At 51.3% G+C, this 18,200-nt stretch overlaps 1 protein-coding gene across 1 annotated transcript in view; it reads right to left on the bottom strand.

Moving 5' to 3' along the window:
• TWIST2 (twist family bHLH transcription factor 2) overlaps positions 1-9,127 on the bottom strand; it is a 53,412-nt gene extending 44,285 nt beyond the window's left edge. Inside the window, exon 1 of the mRNA XM_052637947.1 lies at positions 8,610-9,127. Within this exon, the coding sequence (XP_052493907.1) occupies positions 8,645-9,127 (483 nt within the window). The 3' untranslated portion in view covers positions 8,610-8,644. The remainder of the gene's footprint in view (positions 1-8,609) is intronic.
• Positions 9,128-18,200: the final 9,073 nt, after the last annotated feature.

Genomic DNA, 18,200 nt, shown 5'->3' with positions numbered 1-18,200 from the left:
TTACCCTTGGCAAAGACCGAGCCACGCTGGGCTCACGCTCAGGCATCCGTCCGCGTGACCTGAGGGTGGAGCAGGAGCAGGTCCAAGACCCGTCCAGTCCAGCTGAGCACTGTGGAGATCCGCATTGTGGAGACCGCCACCTGGGGTCCCCACCCCTAGGCGGAGGGACCACCCTGGCCACAGAGCTCTCAGGGACCTCTGCTTTCTCGGGCACCAGAGGCACCCGGGGATGGGGGCAGGGTCCTGCAGTCAGGGGCCACCTCTGGGACGCCTCTGATGCCGTCTGGGGTGATGCTGAGCCCTGGGGGCACATGGCAGGTGAAGGCTCTTCAGGTCTTCTTTTAGAGGCCCCACAACCTCTGGCCCGGTGTGTCATCCCAGCCGGGTTGAGGAGGCCCTACCGGATTTTACAAAGTGCCACCTTCTGGGAAGACCAGGAGGGTGTGGCTCTGATAAACTACTCTTTTCTAGGTTCCTGAGGGAGCCTGGGGAGGGGGAGGGCGGGCGATGGGTCTGCAGGGACCAGCAGGGGGAGGTCCAGCTTCTGTTTCCTTACCAAGGGGGCTCAATCCCCTCGATTGCCTTATTTTCGTGTGAAGTTCTCCACACACCACTTTTCCTGTTCATACCTTCACTTTTTCTTTTATTTTGCCACTCCGGAAAAAGTTACCTTTGTCATATTATAAAGCTTTGAGTGACTGATCCGTGTTTACAGCATCACTGGAGATGCAGACAAACACTGAATCACTCAAAGACAGTTGTCCGATGTAATAAAACAGAAGTGGGTGTAGATAATAGCAATCTTTGAAATGAGCGGATAAATATATCATAGTCCCTGCTTTTTGCTTACTGTCTAATTAAAAGAGAATCTCTAGCCTCAAAAAATTGTTTTAAAGAGACCTCTGGAACTGGCAATAATTTAACATCCAGCAAAACAGCCTTGACTTAATTCTGCCCTTAGATACCTGACTGTGTGGACTCTTGACACGAGAGGGAGGTACGTGGAGATCTTGTGCAGTTCTGACACGGGCTCTATGGAATCCCAGCCCCGGACGCTCCCGCTGGTGGCATCACCATGTGGTCCATGCAGTTCTGGCCGGCTGAAGCAGGTCATTTTACACAAGAGAAATCAACAAAACAGGACATACCACGCTTCCTGGGGTACAGATATCCACTGGGGGACTTCCAGTATCAGTGAAGCAATTTTCCTAGAAAACGTTAGCAATGGTCACTAAGGAGAAGGAGTCGCCAAGCACAGGGGCGTGTGGGGTGGGGGCGGGGGAGCGGATCTGACTGCACATCTACGGCTGAGCCCACTGGACTTCCAGAACACCCGGGACTGCTCAACTCGGAGAACCTGAGACGCGCGCTTATTCCCTGTGCCCGAGCGTGATACTGTGGGGACGTGATGATGGCCTTGGCGCTCCTCCTGTATCACCTACTATGATATAGAACCTTATGTGGACTCCAGTCAATAATCGTGATAGAGTTCAGCTAAAGAATAACCACAAGAAAGGGTGTGGGGTTGTGGGGGTCGGGGAGGGGTAGGAGCTGAAGAAGAAACACTCACGAGACCAAAAAAAAAAAAAGCACAAAGGACCAAGTCTATCTCAGGTTCCACCTGCACACAGATACCGTGAAAGAGGGCAGCCATTTGGCTGTGTGTAACCTGAAGACTTCGAACAGTTTAGGCCCCCGCGTATAGCATGCAGTTTGGAAAGATTTAAATTCAGGAAAATTAATCTTCAGGGAAGACATTATTTGTCAATTGAATCCAATTATGTGACCAGAGTGGCTCCATCCCTGGGTTGGGAAGATCCCCTGGAGAAGGGCATGGCAACCCAGTGCAGTATCCCTGCCTGGAGAATCCCATGGACAGAGGAGCCTGGCGCCACAGTCCACTGAGCTGCCGAGTCAGACACGACTGAAGCGACTTAGCACGCACAGATGCATGTGAACAGAGACGTGCTGATGCTCAACTTGAGACAGAAAATAAAGACTCCTCCCCCCTCCTTTCCTCTCCAATTTGCAGTGAGGCAGGCATTTCCCAAAGAAACAATAAGCACCTGTGTATTGGTCGAGCTGGTCTCAAGAACAGGGCTTTCAATGTGCCCGGCCCTCCGGAAGTGACCCAGTGAGGATCGATCCTGCTAACGCTGCAGGCGAGCTCGCCTTGTTCTTCCTCCATGGACTTGAGCGTCCGAGATCTGAAAAGCACACCAGCAGGGAGCAGGCACTTCTGCACCCACGGGGCCAGGAAGTCAAACAAAGCAAACGGCTTTTGACTTCTGATCCCACCGCACTCCCTGCAAACGAATCTACTTAAGGGACTGAGATTAATGAAGGGAAATAGCAGCTCAACGTCCATTTCTGGGTCTCCTTGATTGAAAGAGCACGCTGCCTGCTCGCGTTCTGACTTCCAGGATGTTAAATCAAAGCGGAACACACAAAGAAACCCACCGCGGCAGCCGAGTCAGAGACGGTAAACCACGGGCCTGTGTTTTCTTTCAGGGAGTTTGTTTATCTTACAAGCCGTCCCTCAAGAAGCCCTCACTTGTCTCTGGAGCAGGCAAACGTCTCCTGACTCTCTAAGGAGAGGGAGACTCTCAGAGAGAAAGTAATAGAAAGGCCAGTGTGACATCTCATTTGTACAGCCACAGAAGACTGCAGAACAACAAAAGCCAGGGCATCTGTTCTCCACGGGGAGTCGGAAAAAGGCTCCCCACGCCTCCCTTCTCCAAGCACAGGGCTAAACGCCCACCCTCAGGTTGCCTTCTGAGTTGCTCTGCCTGACTCTCCAGAGAGGCTCTGGCTGTGACCAGAAACCTCAGCCCCCGGGGTTGGGGTTGGATGTTTGGCCACCATCAAAGGGTTAATACGAATTACAGTCTTTGCCCAAATCTTTCCTGCCAGTCACACGCCAGATCTGCATGTCCAGAAAACCAAAGGCAAACTTTCCATCATAAACAGCAAGAAAAAGGAATTTAATGTCAGACAACTCAGTTGACCATTCCCCCCACCCCAAACATGCAGGTGGCTATTTTCAAGTCTGAATAAAAGCTAAAAAGAAAGGAGTATTTTTCAGAATAACCGAATTTGATAACTTAAAGCTCGTTGGATTCAACCCCGCCCTTCATTCAACCGACGGGAAATTCTGGTCTAAAGAAAGGAGAGACGTGCCCAGTTTTAAGAGGCACTGCTCTTAGGATGGGAAAAGTGAAATGACCATTCCACGGGAGCTGTCATGAGAAGCTGGGTCATCTTAGTCTTTCCCTGATCAAATAACAGGAAAACAAAACGATGGGAAGAAATTGAGCAATAACTAACAGCCTCCACAGACACACCATGCCTCAACCCTCCCAGTCAGGTCCCTTCTTACACATAATCACAGGATCATATTATTCTGAACAAGAGAGCTGTGGATAAAATAATACAGATATTCAAAGCACGAAAGACATTGTTTTGATTCAAAATGACTCTCTTTTCAACTAACCATGAAACATTTCTCTTGTGTCGGAATAAAGTTACCTGTTGACTTTTGCAATTTCTGATTTGAGTCTGCTCTTAGCGTGACAACTGCTAGCAATCACGGAAGAAAAATCCCACCGTGCCTTAGTTGACATCAGCATGAAAATCATAGTGTTAATGTCACCGTGTCTCACTCCAAAACAAACATTAAATTAAAGCTCATTTAATATAACTAAATTGCATTCAAATACTTACTACTGAACCTACACACAAAATAACGTCCCTATTAACAACAAACAAATCCTAATGTAAAACAAACATGACTGAGTTTAGGATTTGATACCTGTCTGTCTTTCTCTTTCTCCGTCTGTCTCTCTGGGTCTCTCTGTTTCTCTCTCTCTCTCTCTCCACCTCTCAACTGTGTATGACTCCAAATACTAAAATTTCAATCTCTCCACTTCTTGGATGAATCATTTTGATAAATCATTGGCTTTAGAACAGTTGTGTGTGTGAGAGAGAAATGTAAGTCAATGCAGACAGTATCTTACAAGCAAATGTTGTCAGTTTCAGACAGTATCTTTCAAGGAAATGTGTCAGTTTCTATATTTCCTGAAATTCCTCTGAAAAATATATTCTTGATTAGCATAGCAATAAATATATTGATTGGTATTTCTCCTTCAGATTTCTATGATGTTACTCTTTGTTTCTGAATGATAAGGAACCACTTTTAAACAGTTACGTGTTGAAAATACGAGCAGTCCCCTTATATTCTGAAAAGTGCGGAAACGCAAATGACTTCAGGAAAAAAGTGTATTTTTTCTCAAAGCATATTTTTGGCTTATTACTCTGAGATGGGCATAATCCTTCCTTATATAATTTGCTCACTTGAATGAAACTTTTAAAATTCTTGTGGAATATCTTTTCTTTTGTTTTAAAGTGCTTTCATGTGGGGCATTTTTTATAGTCTTAATTGAACTTGTTACAATATTGCTTCTGTTGTTACACTTGGTGTTTGACCATGAAGCACATGGGAATCTTAACTCCCGGACCAGAGTTGGAACCTACACCACCAACCCCCCGCCCCTGCATTGGAAGGCAAAGTGTTAACCACTGGACTTCCAGGGAAGTCCCCTGGAATATCTTTTCTTTCAAACTTTTTATTTTGAGACAATGTTAGATTCACATGACGTTGTAGGAAATAATACACAGAGATTCTTTTACATTCTTCATTTCCTTTCCCCCAGTGGTAACATCTCAAAAACCTATATGCAATACCGCAGTCAGGAGGCTCACACTGATACCCTCTCCAGATCTTACATAGATTTCCCCAGTTCCATATGCACCCATGCGTGTGTGTGTGCACATGCACACGCGTGTGCATATTTCATTCTATACAGTTTTATCACATATGTGGACTCAGGTGACCATGTAAAATATGGTGTTAAGCGGTTTCCCCGTTTGCTGTTCCATCCTGGCTTTACTTTTGACGCATCCACGTCCGTCTCCCTTCGATTCCGTGTCTACTTTATGGCTCTCTCTGCATCTTGGCTACGCTAACTTAGTCATCTCTTCCTTGAATTTCACTGCCTCATCCATGAACTCTTTCTCGCAGAAGGCTTTGTTTTTGGTTTGCTTTTTGCGGCACATTTATCCTTTCCCAGGACAAGACACAAACATAAACAGACATTCCAGCATACATTCACAGGGTTTTTAAAGACACCAGTGAGAATAGATTAATATAAATACTAAGCTTAAAAACTGTCATAAAAGTTCAGCCTTTAAAATTGGCTTATTAAAATATTTGTTTTTTTAAAGCCCAGATTTAAACTGCAGTTATGAGTTATAGTACTCCGCTCAGAAAGAGTTTACGTTATGATCTTTCTGCCAGGCGAAAGGGATCTGGCATCTCTGCCGTCTGTCCAAAATATAGAGAAGCAGCGAGCATGAAAACTCAATTCTTTCAGGCTCGAGACTTGTCTGAAAAGAGTACAGCCCTCAGAAAACCTCAATAAAGTACTACATTTCAAATGACCTCAAACAGCCACTCTCAAAGTCCCACACTTCCAGCCCCCACTCTGGCCAGATGGGCAGCGAGACCTGCTTCCTGCAAGATGGAAAGAGTAGCTACAGACATTTAAGGGAACAATATCCAGAAAGGGAGGTCAGCCCCTACATCAGATCTTTCCAATGGGTGTTTTATAACAAAACGTTGCTTACATTTCAAGTAGCTGGGTCATTCATTCTACTTCTTCCCATGACCAAGCTAAAGGTCAATTAGGATTCTGCATTTCCATTTTCCATAGGCAATTCATTTTCTTTAGAGACCAGCTAGCATTCCAAGTGTAGCTGTTGACAGGTACCTCCAAGAAGTCAGTTTTCTGCAGAGAGGAAAAGGCTTACATGTATTGGACGGTTAGAGGGTCACCCTCTGTTCTCCAAAGTAACTAAAAGTTCTCAGGGAAACAAAGCTAGTATGTTGGGAGAAGGGACCTGTGGGAAACCCGCACATAGGGCTGAAGTTAGAGAGATGTCTTCTTTATCCACAAAGCAGGGAACAGGAAAAATGTCCGGCAAGTAGCCACCTCAGCCAGGTGCCTCTGACCATGCACTGGGACTCAGGCATTCATTGAGAAAACGGAAAACTCCTTTAGAGATTTTCTGCTTAGATGAACGCAGATGACTGTCCAAAGACACCTGATTTATTGTGTATTTGCATTTTTAAATACCAGGCCAAAGAAGAAGGTCAGGATAAACGTTAGCACCAGCCAAACTCCAACATTTCCTGTGTCTCTTTGTACTAAGGGACAGTTTCGGCATTTAATAGCATTGCTGCTCATCTAAACAGACTTTCTCATGCATCTCAACAGATACTAAAACCGCACACCACTGATAGGAAGGTCTAGAAATTCTTTACTAATACATACGCCTATGTTTTAACATTAACATAACCTACGTAGCAAAATTTGGAGGAAATCAAACCAATTATGCCTGTATTCACTCTCATACAGACTAACGGGTTAAACACGCCTGATAGTAAAAACACGGCAAGTCCAGAATCATCCGCGTGTCAGCAATTTTCACATTTTCCTTCTCATCCTGTACACAGTGGGCATCTGTCTACTAAGGAAACTGCTTTATCAGACCTGGTCAGTTACACTCAAGTATATGAAAGTAAATAGTGGGTCCCACAAAGATCATTTGCTCTCCAGCTAAATGTGTTTCTCTCTTACATTTTGCAGATTTTTCCCCCAAGTAAACTCTTCAACGCTTTTCATTTATTCATTACAATTAATACCTTTTTACTGTATATATTGTTTAATTGTGATCTATGTCTGATAAGTTTCAGGAATGCAATTCTTTTTAAGTGAATTTTAAATGATCCTAAGAAATTCTTGCATTAAGGTAATACCTCTTGCTTTTGCTTTCAATAATTTTCTGGAGGGAAGCCTTAATGATAATTGTGTTGACATTTTCCTTAAACAAGGCTATATATGTGTACATTTTAAAAAGATGACCTTCCTCATCTGTTTGTTCTTATTTCAGATGTGCTATAAACTATGCATGGTGGAAAGGGTAAATGGAATTAACTAATGGACGCTCATAATTTAGGCAGCAAAAACCAGAATTAATGTATTATCCCACTGTAGCATTTTAGTACTCGCCAATCCAAACTTTCTTTCCTGGGAAAATATGTGATTGAGACATTTTCCATCTGCTTTCGACAGAGATCGGAGAAGATCCCCATAAGTGACTCTCTACTAAAAATTCTTAAAAAAAAAAAAAAGCCTATAAAATGATTATTATCTTAGAGGCCTATTTCAAAAGTGAATGTTCAGTGGCACAGAAATAAAAACTAGGAAAAAAGAAGAAATAAAACCCACCTGTGCTAGAGGAGCCATTCCTCCCCACAGCAAAAACGTGCAGATATTACATAGCACGTAGGAAAGAAGGGGGTATGCTTGGGAGAGTGGGCGGCTGCACGCCCGCGATTAATCTAAACTCCTTCTGTGGGCAGTGGAGACGCGAAGAAAAACACTGCAAGATGAGCGAGAAAGTCCAACAGACCAAGGAGGGAGGATTTTTAACTGGGCCCTCTCCCCACCAAAAATCGTGAGCTCTTCCTTCCATCGTCCGAGAGAGAGCCACGGTCACAGAGCCTTCTGGAAGGGACAGAACAGCATCTCCGGTCTGAGGATCTCCCGAAGTGTCCGGTGAAAGGGGGCCGGCACGGGACGCCCCGAGCGCTCCCCTAGAGAAAGCGGGGACTCGCCGGGCTCCGACGGCTGCACTCCTTGGCCCGCTCCCGCGCAGAACCCCGCTGCACCGCCTCGCCTCCCTTTGCCCCCGCAAACCTGTTTCCCAGCCTGGACCCTTCGGACCGAACGCTCGGCCCCCGCCCAGACTCTCGAGGGCCAAAGCTGGGGCCAGAGCACGCCAGCTCCGGGTCTACTACTCCACCTGCCTGCGAGCAGCCGGGGTTCCCCGCGGCGATGTCTGCCCCGCGCTTCCGCCTCGACCCTGTCCTCCGCCTTTCCGATGCGGACGGTCCTCGGCTCCCGGGCTGCACTGGCCCCGGCGCCGCCCGCGCGGGGCAGGGTCCTCCCGCCTTCCCCAGGCCAACCGAGGCGCCGCCGGTCCGTACCTCTGCGCCCACCCTGGCAGCCAGGGCGTCGACGGCCGGGTCCCCGAGGCGCGGGCCGGGGTACCTGCACGAGCAGCCAAGGAGAACTGGGTGTCCGCACGACGAAAGCGCCCTGCCTCTCCCCGGGAACCGGGCGAAGCCACCGTCAGGCCCGGCAACTTCGCGGGCGGCCTCCGCTCCGAGAAACGCAAAGAACAACTCGTCCTCAGCCCTTTGCCCCCGGCCGGCTCCAGGCAGTTCTGATGTCCACTCCCCGACGGTCAACCACAGACCTTTACCCACCACTCCCACAGCACCAAGGATGGAAAATGACGACTGTCACCAGTCCGCCCGTTCCCGACCGATACCCTGCCTGGGAGCTTGCCCCAAACCACAGGGATGCCCCTGGGACCTGGCAGCCTCCCCGTCCGACCCCCATCTCTGGCCAGGACGGAAAGGCGCACCCCATCGTCGCAGCCGCGGCCCGCGGGCCTGCGCCCACCGCACGCGCAGCACCTACCCTGGCGCGCCGGTCCGGACGTGGGTGGCGCGGCGCTAGTGGGAGGCGGACATGGACCACGCGCCCTCCATGCGCCACACGGAGAAGGCGTAGCTGAGGCGCTCATGGGCCACGTAGCTGCAGCTGGTCATCTTATTGTCCATCTCGTCGCTCTGCAGGACCTGGTAGAGGAAGTCTATGTACCTGGCGGCCAGCTTGAGCGTCTGGATCTTGCTGAGCTTGTCCGAGGGCAGCGTGGGGATGATCTTGCGCAGCGCGGCGAAGGCCTCGTTGAGCGACTGGGTGCGCTGGCGCTCGCGCACGTTGGCCAGGATGCGCTGGCTCTGCAGCTCCTCGAAGGACTGCGCGCTCGGGCTGCCCTTCTTGCCGCGCTTGCCGGGGGTCGGGCTGCCATCTTCGCTAGACTTCTTGCTGTAGCGCCGTTTCCGGCCGAAGCGCTTGGGCTGCCGCTCGAGCTCCTCCTCACTGGTACCCAGGCTGTCCACGGGGGACACGGGCGAGCTGGAGCCCTCCTCCATGGCGCCCGCCCGGCGCGCGAGGGGCTGGGGGCGCCGGGCGCAGAGCGCGCGCCGCTGGCCAAGCCCGCGGTCGCCGAGCACACGCTCCCCGAGTTGCTCGAAAGGCTCTGATTTCAAGGCCGGCTTGTGCAAAACCGAGGTCTCCGGGAGAGGAAGTTATTCTAACTTTTTTGGAAACCCTAGCCGGGCTGGGTTGCTAAATAGTTGTCAGTAGCGAGGGCGGCGCGCTGATTGGTCGCCGCGACCGGGGGCAGGACGAGTTCTGGGGCCTCCGCCGGCCGCCCCCGCCCCCCGGCGCGGCGCTTTCAGTTTTGCCTCCCCCTTCGGCCCCGGCCGCGGCGGGCACCCGGGACTGCCCGGCCCTCGCGCGCGCCGCCCGCGCCTCCGCCCCGGGCTCTGACCGCTCTCCGGCCGTGCCGCGGGCTCAGCCGATCCCGCTTTGTCTGCTCCTTAACTGGAGATCGGGCCCCGCCGGGCTGCGGGGTCTCTCCCGCGGCGCGAGGGGTGCGGGAGGCAAGTCCTACCCTAGACGCGCTCCCAGGAGGTGAGGACGCGGCGGGGAGCCCCCGGGGACGCCCGGGCCAGTGTGAGCCTTGCCTGTCCCCGGGCGCACAGAGAGTCGGCGAGGTGGCCCGCACGTTCGGCCAGGGGAGGGGGACGTGCGGGACCAGTGGCCCCGTCCGCGGGCGGCCTGACACTCGGGTGCCCTCGGAGACGCGGCTACCTACGGCCGCGCCGCGGGGATCCTTGGAAGCGCGCCCAGCTGTTATATGGGGGGCGGGGGGTGTCTCACCCCAACTTGCTGAGGAGCCCCGGCCCCCGACGCCCTTCGCAGCCGGTCCAAGTGCGTTAAAATCTCAGCACCAGCGCGCGCCTCCGCGGGAGCCCCCGGGGCCCACAGAGCCCACCTGCCTGGCCCAGCCCGGGGTACGAGAGCCCGGCGAAGGCGCAGGCTAGGCCGCGGGCCCGGGCCCCCGCCCCGGCGCTCCCTCTCTGCGAATCGGCCGGGGACGGAGGGCGGTCTGGGGAGGCGCCCGGCCTCCCCTACGCTGGGCGCCTGCGGGCAGCCCGAACGGCCGCGGCGCGGGGCCCGGCCGGGCTTCGGCGGGCGACCTCGGGCGGGGGGCCGGCGGCCCCGCGCCATCTGGACGCCGAGCGCGGGCGCGTTTGAAGTGGTTCGGGGACTCTTTGTTCGCCAGGCCGCTCTGGCTCGGGGCCTGGAGGTGGTTTACGGCCTGGATGCCTTTGAACCTATTCCCAGGTGAGCCGGGCTCAATTAGGCCCGGGCCTGAGCGGGCTGTCAGGCAAGCCGCGTGATCAAGGGCGCGCTGGGCCCTTTTATTGGAGTTGCACTCGGGGCCGGGGGAGCTCGGCCTCGGCTGCTCCTAGGCGGGCCGCGACCCCCGCGTTAGGAAACCCGAAGGCGAGGGCTGCGCTTGCGGCCGGGCGGCTCAGGGCGGCCCCCAGAGCCAGCGATTGCGGGGCAGAGCAGCGGAGCCAGGCCCAGCACAACGCGGCCGCGTCCCCGCTCTGTGGGCTTGCAGCTTCTCCCAGGCGGGCCCGCGGGCCGCAAGGTCCTAGGACTGCAGCGTCCTGGGAGTCGCCGCGCCCCGTCCGCCCCGCCTGACCGCCCGCCCCGTTCTCCAGCTCTGCCATAGCCCTCACATTATCCAGAGCAGCGCTTTCCTTGTCTCTTTTTTAAAAGGTCTAAAATAAAAGCTTAAAGAGAGGGCGAGAAAGGCCCAGGGAGTGATCTGGCCTCGAAGGGCCCCAGCCTCCCCGAGGCTTGGCTCCCCTAAGGACGGACGTTCGCCTTCCCTTCCGGAGACATTAAGAACTTGCTGCTCTTAACCTCCTCTGTGTCACTCAGTGTGCGGAGCCAGCAACCAGAGCACCGCTTCCGCCCAGCGTAAATAAGTCCAGAGACATCCCTCCGCCTTCCGCCTGCCCTTGAACCCCGCGGTCTAAGGAGCAGAGGAGTCGGCCTGGTAGCCTGCTCCAGCGGGCTGTCTGTCTCATTGCGCTTGGGGAAGGTTGGGGTCTGAGAGCCGGTCATGTAGCTCAGCTGCCGCAGTAGGTGGAGTGGGCTTGTGAGGGGCTGACAACTGATGTCCAAGTAAAACTGTTGCGTACAGGTATGATTCTCCTGTAGGAAAATCCGCTTTAAAAATTTCCCCTTGAAACGTCGCTCAGGAGGGCACAGGACAGGCCCTCATTCTGACACTGGCGCCCTTGCCTCACACACTTGCTTGCTAAGTCGCTAAGTCGTGTCCGATTCTTTGTGACCCTGTGGACGGCACCCCGCCAGGCTCCTCTGTCCATGGGATTCTCTAGGCAAGAATCCTGGAGTGGGTCCTGGAGTGGGGTGCCATTTCCTCCTCCAGGGGAGCTTCCAGGCTTAGCACAGCAAGGCTTACAAGCATGGTTCCCACTGTACCTGGTGGGCATGGGGGACAGGTAGGTGCTCACTCTCCTTTGCATCCCTGTTCTACCATTCCTTCCTGAATCGCAGGGGATGAAAGGCTGCAAATGACCTCGCTCGGCCTTTGGCAGCCCTGGTCTGCAAGATGTCATCTTATGGGGTGTGAGAGGGAAGAGGGCCGCGGCCCTGCCTGCCCCGTCCTTGGTGAGTCCAGGGTAGAGGTGTTTGATTGCTCCTGGTAATGCAGTGACTGGTCACATCTAGAGGGGAAGGAAGGCGTCACTTTTCTGGTGCGGAACCCAGCAGCCCGGGGGGCTGGCAGAGATGGCGGTGGCAGTCGCTCCCTGGTTCCAGCCTGGTTCTGGAACCAGTTTTCCTGATGTAGTGAGTTAAGGGCTCCACTTCTGCACTGCAGTTTGCAAGTCAGTCCAAAACACTCTACCTAGAGTCTGTCATCAGCCCCGCTGCAATTATGTGATAGTCCCTAATAAGTTGTTTCCCACATAAACCAGCCACAGCGTGGGCCATGTCCTCTGCCAAAGAACCCCGAGACACCCCCACTCTGGACTGGGGTGTGGAAGACAAACACCAGGGCTCTCCCCAGGGGGCCTTGTTTTCTTGACAGCACTCACTGGTAATGTGAGATAACGCGGGCCTTTGCCACACATTTAGAAATGCCTTTAAGATCAAATCAACAACTAACTCACACTCTGACTTTTTTTTTTCACGTGGAATGTATATACCAAATTTCAATTTAAAAACAACCCTGGAAAGAGCAACAGTGGCCTAAAAAGAATGTAAAGAGAGAAGACAGCATAGGACTCTGGGACAGAAGCCAGTCTCCTCTGCATAAACCTTGTTTTGTAGATTTGACTTTGGAACCATGTAAGTGTTCCGCATAATTATTTAAAAATTGAAGCAAAATGAGGAAAAGTAGAAATCCCTAAAAAGTCAAAAGCAAAATCAGACAGATGTACCTAATTTTGTGTCATCTTGGTGGCTTACCGAAGCAGGCAGGAATAATTAAAGATCACTTTAAATGCTGTGATTTGACTGCACGCATCCCTGGAGGGGCACACTGCAAAGCGGAGAGGAAAGAAGCGCATCAAGTCTGAATTTGTTTTCGGTGTTCATGTTCCTAGTAACGGGATTGCTGCTGTCATTCTGAAACTGTAAGTTAAAGCAAGGTATTATGTTTACATCTTTGGGAGCCAAGATTTCCAGCCTAAAAGAAGAGAGACACAAATATACGATGAAAGAAGTGAGAGCGTGTCTTGCTAGATTTGCTGGAATATCAGTGTGAGCTCACTTCGTACTTCCTCTTAAATCATGCATCTGCTGAGCCTGACCATTGAAAAGACACAGAAGCACTGAGCGACCCAGGGGCAGAGAGCGCCCCTGGGGTCCAGTTTACAGTCTCTCCCTGGAGAAATCGCTGAACTAAGGGCTGGAGTGAGACGTGGACGCGGTGGACAAGGTGCATCTTTTCACCAGAGAGCCGGGAGCTTTCGGTGGCTCCTGGTCTTGCTGGGATCTTGTCACTGCACAAGAGCTTCCCGACAATGGTGGACTGGGAGGGGCCATCATCCAATGCGGTTCTAGGAGGTGCTTTTCAGTCGCTAAGTCGTGTCCAACTCTTTGCAACCCCATTAACTGCAGCACACCAGCCTGAGTTTGCTCAAAAATGGCACCCCACTCCAGTACTCTTGCCTGGCAAATCCCATGGACAGAGGAGCCTGGTGGGCTGCAGTCCATGGGGTCGCTGAGTCGGACATGACTGAGCGACTTCCCTTTCATGCATTGGAGAAGGAAATGGCACCCCACTCCAGTGTTCTTGCCTGGAGAATCCCAGGGACGGGGGAGCCTGGCGGGCTGCCGCCTATGGGGTCACACAGAGTCGGACACGACTGAGGCGACTTAGCAACGGCAGCAGCATGTCCACTGAGTTGTTGATGCCGTGCAACCGTCTCATCCTCTGTCGCCCCCTTCTCCTCTTGCCCTCAATCTTTCCCAGCATCAGGGTCTTTTCCAATGAGCTGGCTCTTCGCATCAGGTGGCCAGAGGATTGGAGCTTTAGCTTCAGCACCAGTCCTTGCAATGAATATTCAGGACTGATTTCCTTTAGGATTGACTGGTTGGATCTCCTTGCAGTCCAAGGGACTCTCAGGAGTCCCACCACTCTCCAACACCACAGTTTGAAAGCACCAAACTTTAATGAGCTTCACTCTAATTCATGACTCAGGAAGGCTTGTTTTCTCTCCCCGTCCCCACCCTTTTCAAATAGTTCCTTTGAGTTCTCACTGCCCTGTCGTTTTGGTTTTTAATCTTAAAATCTGTTACTTACATCGTCTGCCCTCTCCTTCCCCCTCACCATCAAACCCTGCTCTTCAGACTTTGCACTTTCCAGTGGAGCCCAGCAGATCCTGTTGACTCTGATGGGGGCAGAGATAATATGGCTTGTGGTCACACTCTAATAGAAACATGCACTTTGTTGTACGCTGCAGACAGAAATGAACGGAAGACAGAAGAGTATCAGTACAGGCCTTGTAACTACCACTGACTGTGCGCTTGGTATCGAAGCTAAGGAAGAGAGGGAGCCACACAGCAGAGACTTCACGGTGCAGCACGTCGAGGGGTGTGGTGGAGTGGTGAACCCAGGCTGAGAAGGCAGAGCACGGCAGGTCAGGGGGGCTGGGAAGGACATCAGCCAAGGGTGAGCAAGTCCACCAGGAGAGGTGAGGGTGTGCAAGGCCCGCAGGGTGAAAGAGGCGTGGGCGTCCCCACTGTAGGAGGGCTCCTGCAGCTGGGAGCTCAGAAGAGCAGTGGCAGGTACTCCCGGCTGCAGGCGATACACATATAGCCTGTACCTGCTTAACAGAAAGAGAGTCTGCTCACTACTTGGGGAGCTCAGGCTCCAGTGGGCGTCAGGGTCGGCTGGGTCCAGAGTTTCAGTGATGTTGGATCTCTCTGTTCCTTCTCCACCCTGCAGCTATGCTTCCCTCTGTGTGTGGGCCTCACTCTGTCTTGGTGCAAGAGGGCCTCCCCCTTCTGCCTGAGGGTGACAGGCATCACTCTCCAGGGTCGCATCCCCGTGGGGTGGCATCGCGGATTCGACAGTTTTCTCCTCTCGCTTCAGCATAAAAGGTGAGCATGGAACCCCATCTGGCTGGACTCCACCATGTGGCTGAGGGCCCCGAGAGTGGGTAGGTTCCCCCAGAAGAGACACTGGGCCCATGAGCAAGGTGGGGTGCAGCAGCACCGTGGGTGAAGTTCGGGGCCAGGCTCTCCACAGTCTCAGGAGACCAGTTACCACGGCTGGATTTCCTTCTGAAGGTGATGGAGATCAAAGCAGGGCTCTAAGGAAAGATGTGATGACCAACTTTTACTTTGAGAGAGGTTGAGAGCCACGTGCAAGGTGACAGCCAACTGGGAGGCTGTTGAAAAAACCCAACCAGCTGACCTAAGAACAAAGAAACCAGGGAACCAATGGACCAGGGAAGCAAGGGATGGGGAAGCAAGGGACCAGAGGACCGAGGGACCAGAGGACCAAGGGGCCGGGAACCAGGCAAAGGCAAGGCGTGAGGCGGGGAGGATGAGGAGGGATTTAAGAGAGAGGCTGCAGAATTTGATCTGAGGAGGAGTCAGGATTCGATGTCCTGTCATTGACCAGGGTTAGGGCCAAGGTTAGTCCTTGGATTAGGCACTTGGCTTAGTTTCTTCCTCTCAGTGGGACTCAGTTTCCCCTCTGTGAAATAATAGGCTGGGGTGAAAGATTCCTGAGGTTCCCTGAACATGACAGTGTCTAGGCTCTGTTTGCAGAAACTGAAATCCAAGTTAGGAAACTTAAGCTTCTTGTCACACTTGGATGCACTGTGGAGTTTTAGAAAGGCAGGGGGCAGGGTGGCTACTTCCAGAACCTAGGGACTCTGATTTTCTTTAATCTAAGTAATGTGCAGGGGAGCCTTGGTGACCACACATGCCCTGACCCCTCATAAAGCCCTTGCCCTCCCGTGGCCTGGTCATAAACTTTCCTGAAAAGGTCATGTGGATTTATCGTCCCCAATACTTTACAATTAGAAATTGCGATCTCCCTTCCACATGACACTTTTGAGTTCTAGCAGATCTTAAATTAAAACTGCATACATGTTTCAAAATGTTCTTTGGGAAACTTGAAATGCGCAAGTTGAAAATTCGATAAGGTTCTGAACGCTTATCTAAATAAACATACAAATTCGACCTCAAATGTTTTAGAGAACACATGTGGAATTAAATGTGTGCGTTAAAACTCTGATTATATCTTAGATATAAAATCTCATCAAAGAAGTCTTCTAGGGGAAACACTTCAGGGTGTATGGCAAATTTCTCTTTTATAGAGGTCAGCAGAGCAGTGAGGAAGTGGGTTGCAGGGCTCTCCCAAGTGACCGGGAGACGGAGCGATTGGCTGCCCTTGTTTAAAGAAGAAAATGTGTGTTTGTGTGTGTGTGTTTACGTAGGGAGAAAGGGCAAGATGAACTTCCCCAGGCTACACATTTTTTAAAGCATTTTTAATTATTTTACTTGACTCTATGTTCCTGTTTCATTTCTTTATCTCGTACTTTAGGGAAGATGGGTAAATAACAACCAAGAATGCCTCCGTTTCCCCTCCTTTTGGGTGGAAGTCTGGTCGGAAGCTGATAGGGGCCTGAGTCCCACCCCAGGTTTCCCTCTAATTTGCTTTCCCCCTCGTGGCTCTGCTGACCTTCCCTTCCTCCTCGTCAAAGAGGCCCTCACACCTAAGTCCAAGGAGATGCTCTCTGAACTCTGAATATAAAGGAAAGCTGGTTTTGTTTTATTTTTCTGATGGATACTCCACCCTCCCCCCACTGAGGAACAGTTCATGAACACTGATATCAAAGGAAGGAGGTGTCACCTTTATTTCCCTGGGCCACAGGGGAAGTATTTTGCTCATACATGGTACATCTTTTGGGTGTGACTTCTATACTCTGGCTCCATTCTGAAATCTGTGGCTTGCTGGCTCACGGCTGAACAGCTTGGATCATAATCGATCATATTTTTGGCTGTACAGAGGTTTGCAGTTGAAGAGGAAAATGTTTGCACTCATTTTCCATTTTTACAGTCTTCGTGTAAAAACTCTGGAATATTGTGTTTTTTAAATCCCGCAGGAAAAGTTTTTGGATATACTAATATGGAAATAGCAGCAGCGCAAAGAATGGAGATCCTCCAGTAACTAGGTGTTTTCTTACTGATCAGATTGATGAAGAGCGAGGTGAAGGAGGAGGAGAGAAGATGATGAAGATGCTGGTTACGTTAATTAAGAAAGAAAACAAGAAACAGAAGCCAGCCTGCCAGCTCTTGTCGCTGGGGTGGGTGGAGAATGGTCCAGCTTCCCTCCCCACGTCCTCCTCTGACTCCTTTGTTGTGTGTTTGAGACCCTGAGATCCCCAGTCAATAAGCAAGTATATTCCATATACTCAGGCAGGAAAGTGGTTCTAAGTTATGGAGCGAAGAACTGGGTCTCTTTATCCTTTTTGAAGGCATGTGTGTGTGTGCTCGGTCGCTCAGTTGTGTCCGACTCTGTGACCTCATGGGCTAAATACAGCCCACCAATCACCTATCCCAGTACACTGCACCCACTTTGAATTTAAAACGTGATGCCTTTTGACGAATGGGGAACCATCTCTTCAATGCAAACATTTCCATCACTCTGGAAAGTTCCCCTATGCCCCTCCTCCTCCCCAGCCACCAGCACCCACAGATCTAATTTATGTGCCTGTTTTGCTTTTTCCAGCAAGTCATAAAAACGAAGTGGTACAGGACATAGCCCTTTGTGTCCGGCTTTTCATGCTTAGAGCGCTGCCTTTTGGATCCACCCACACTGTGCGTGCATGCTGAGTATTCCGTCGTAGGGAGACACTACAGTCTGTTCATCCATCTGTCAGCCGGTGGACGTGGGGGTTGTATCTGGCTTTTGGTGATATGAATAAAGCTGCGTTTAAGTCCTTTTTCTTCTCTCAGGTAAATACCTAGCAGTGGGGTTCTTGAATCCTATATAAGTAGATACTTAAGAAGAAACTGGTCAACTGTTTTCCAAAATGGCAGGACCATTTTGCATTCCCACCAACAGTGTATGAGATTTCAGCTGTGGATGGCTATAAACAACAAAAACCCAGAAAATAGCAAGAGTGGGCAAGGATGTGGAGACATTGGAAGTCTCACACCTTGCTGATCGGGGTGTAAAATGGCTCAGCTACCCAGAATGACAGTTTGGTGATTCCTCAATAGGTTAAATATAGAATGATCACGTGGCCCAGCAGTGCCACCCTTGGGTACTAAATACCCCAAATAACTGGAAACAGGTGTTCAGCAAAGCCTATACACAAATGTTTATAACAGAGCTATTCGAAATTGCCAAAACATGGAAACAGCACAAATGTCCACTGATGGATGGACAGATTTACAAAACGTGGTGTAGCCATACAACGGAATATTATTCAGTCTTTAAAAAGAATGGACTTGTTGGGTATCACTTATATAACATACTCGTGACAATAACAGAAATGCAGACTCACAGAGCTAGAGAACAAGCCAGTACTCGCCCGTGGGGGTGGCGACGGGAAATTTAGCGTTGGCGGAGTGGGAGGCACAAACTGT

This window comes from Budorcas taxicolor, chromosome 3 (genome assembly GCF_023091745.1).
Source record: "Budorcas taxicolor isolate Tak-1 chromosome 3, Takin1.1, whole genome shotgun sequence".
NCBI lineage: Eukaryota > Metazoa > Chordata > Mammalia > Artiodactyla > Bovidae > Budorcas > Budorcas taxicolor.
This window is presented reverse-complemented; position numbering and strand designations above follow the sequence as displayed.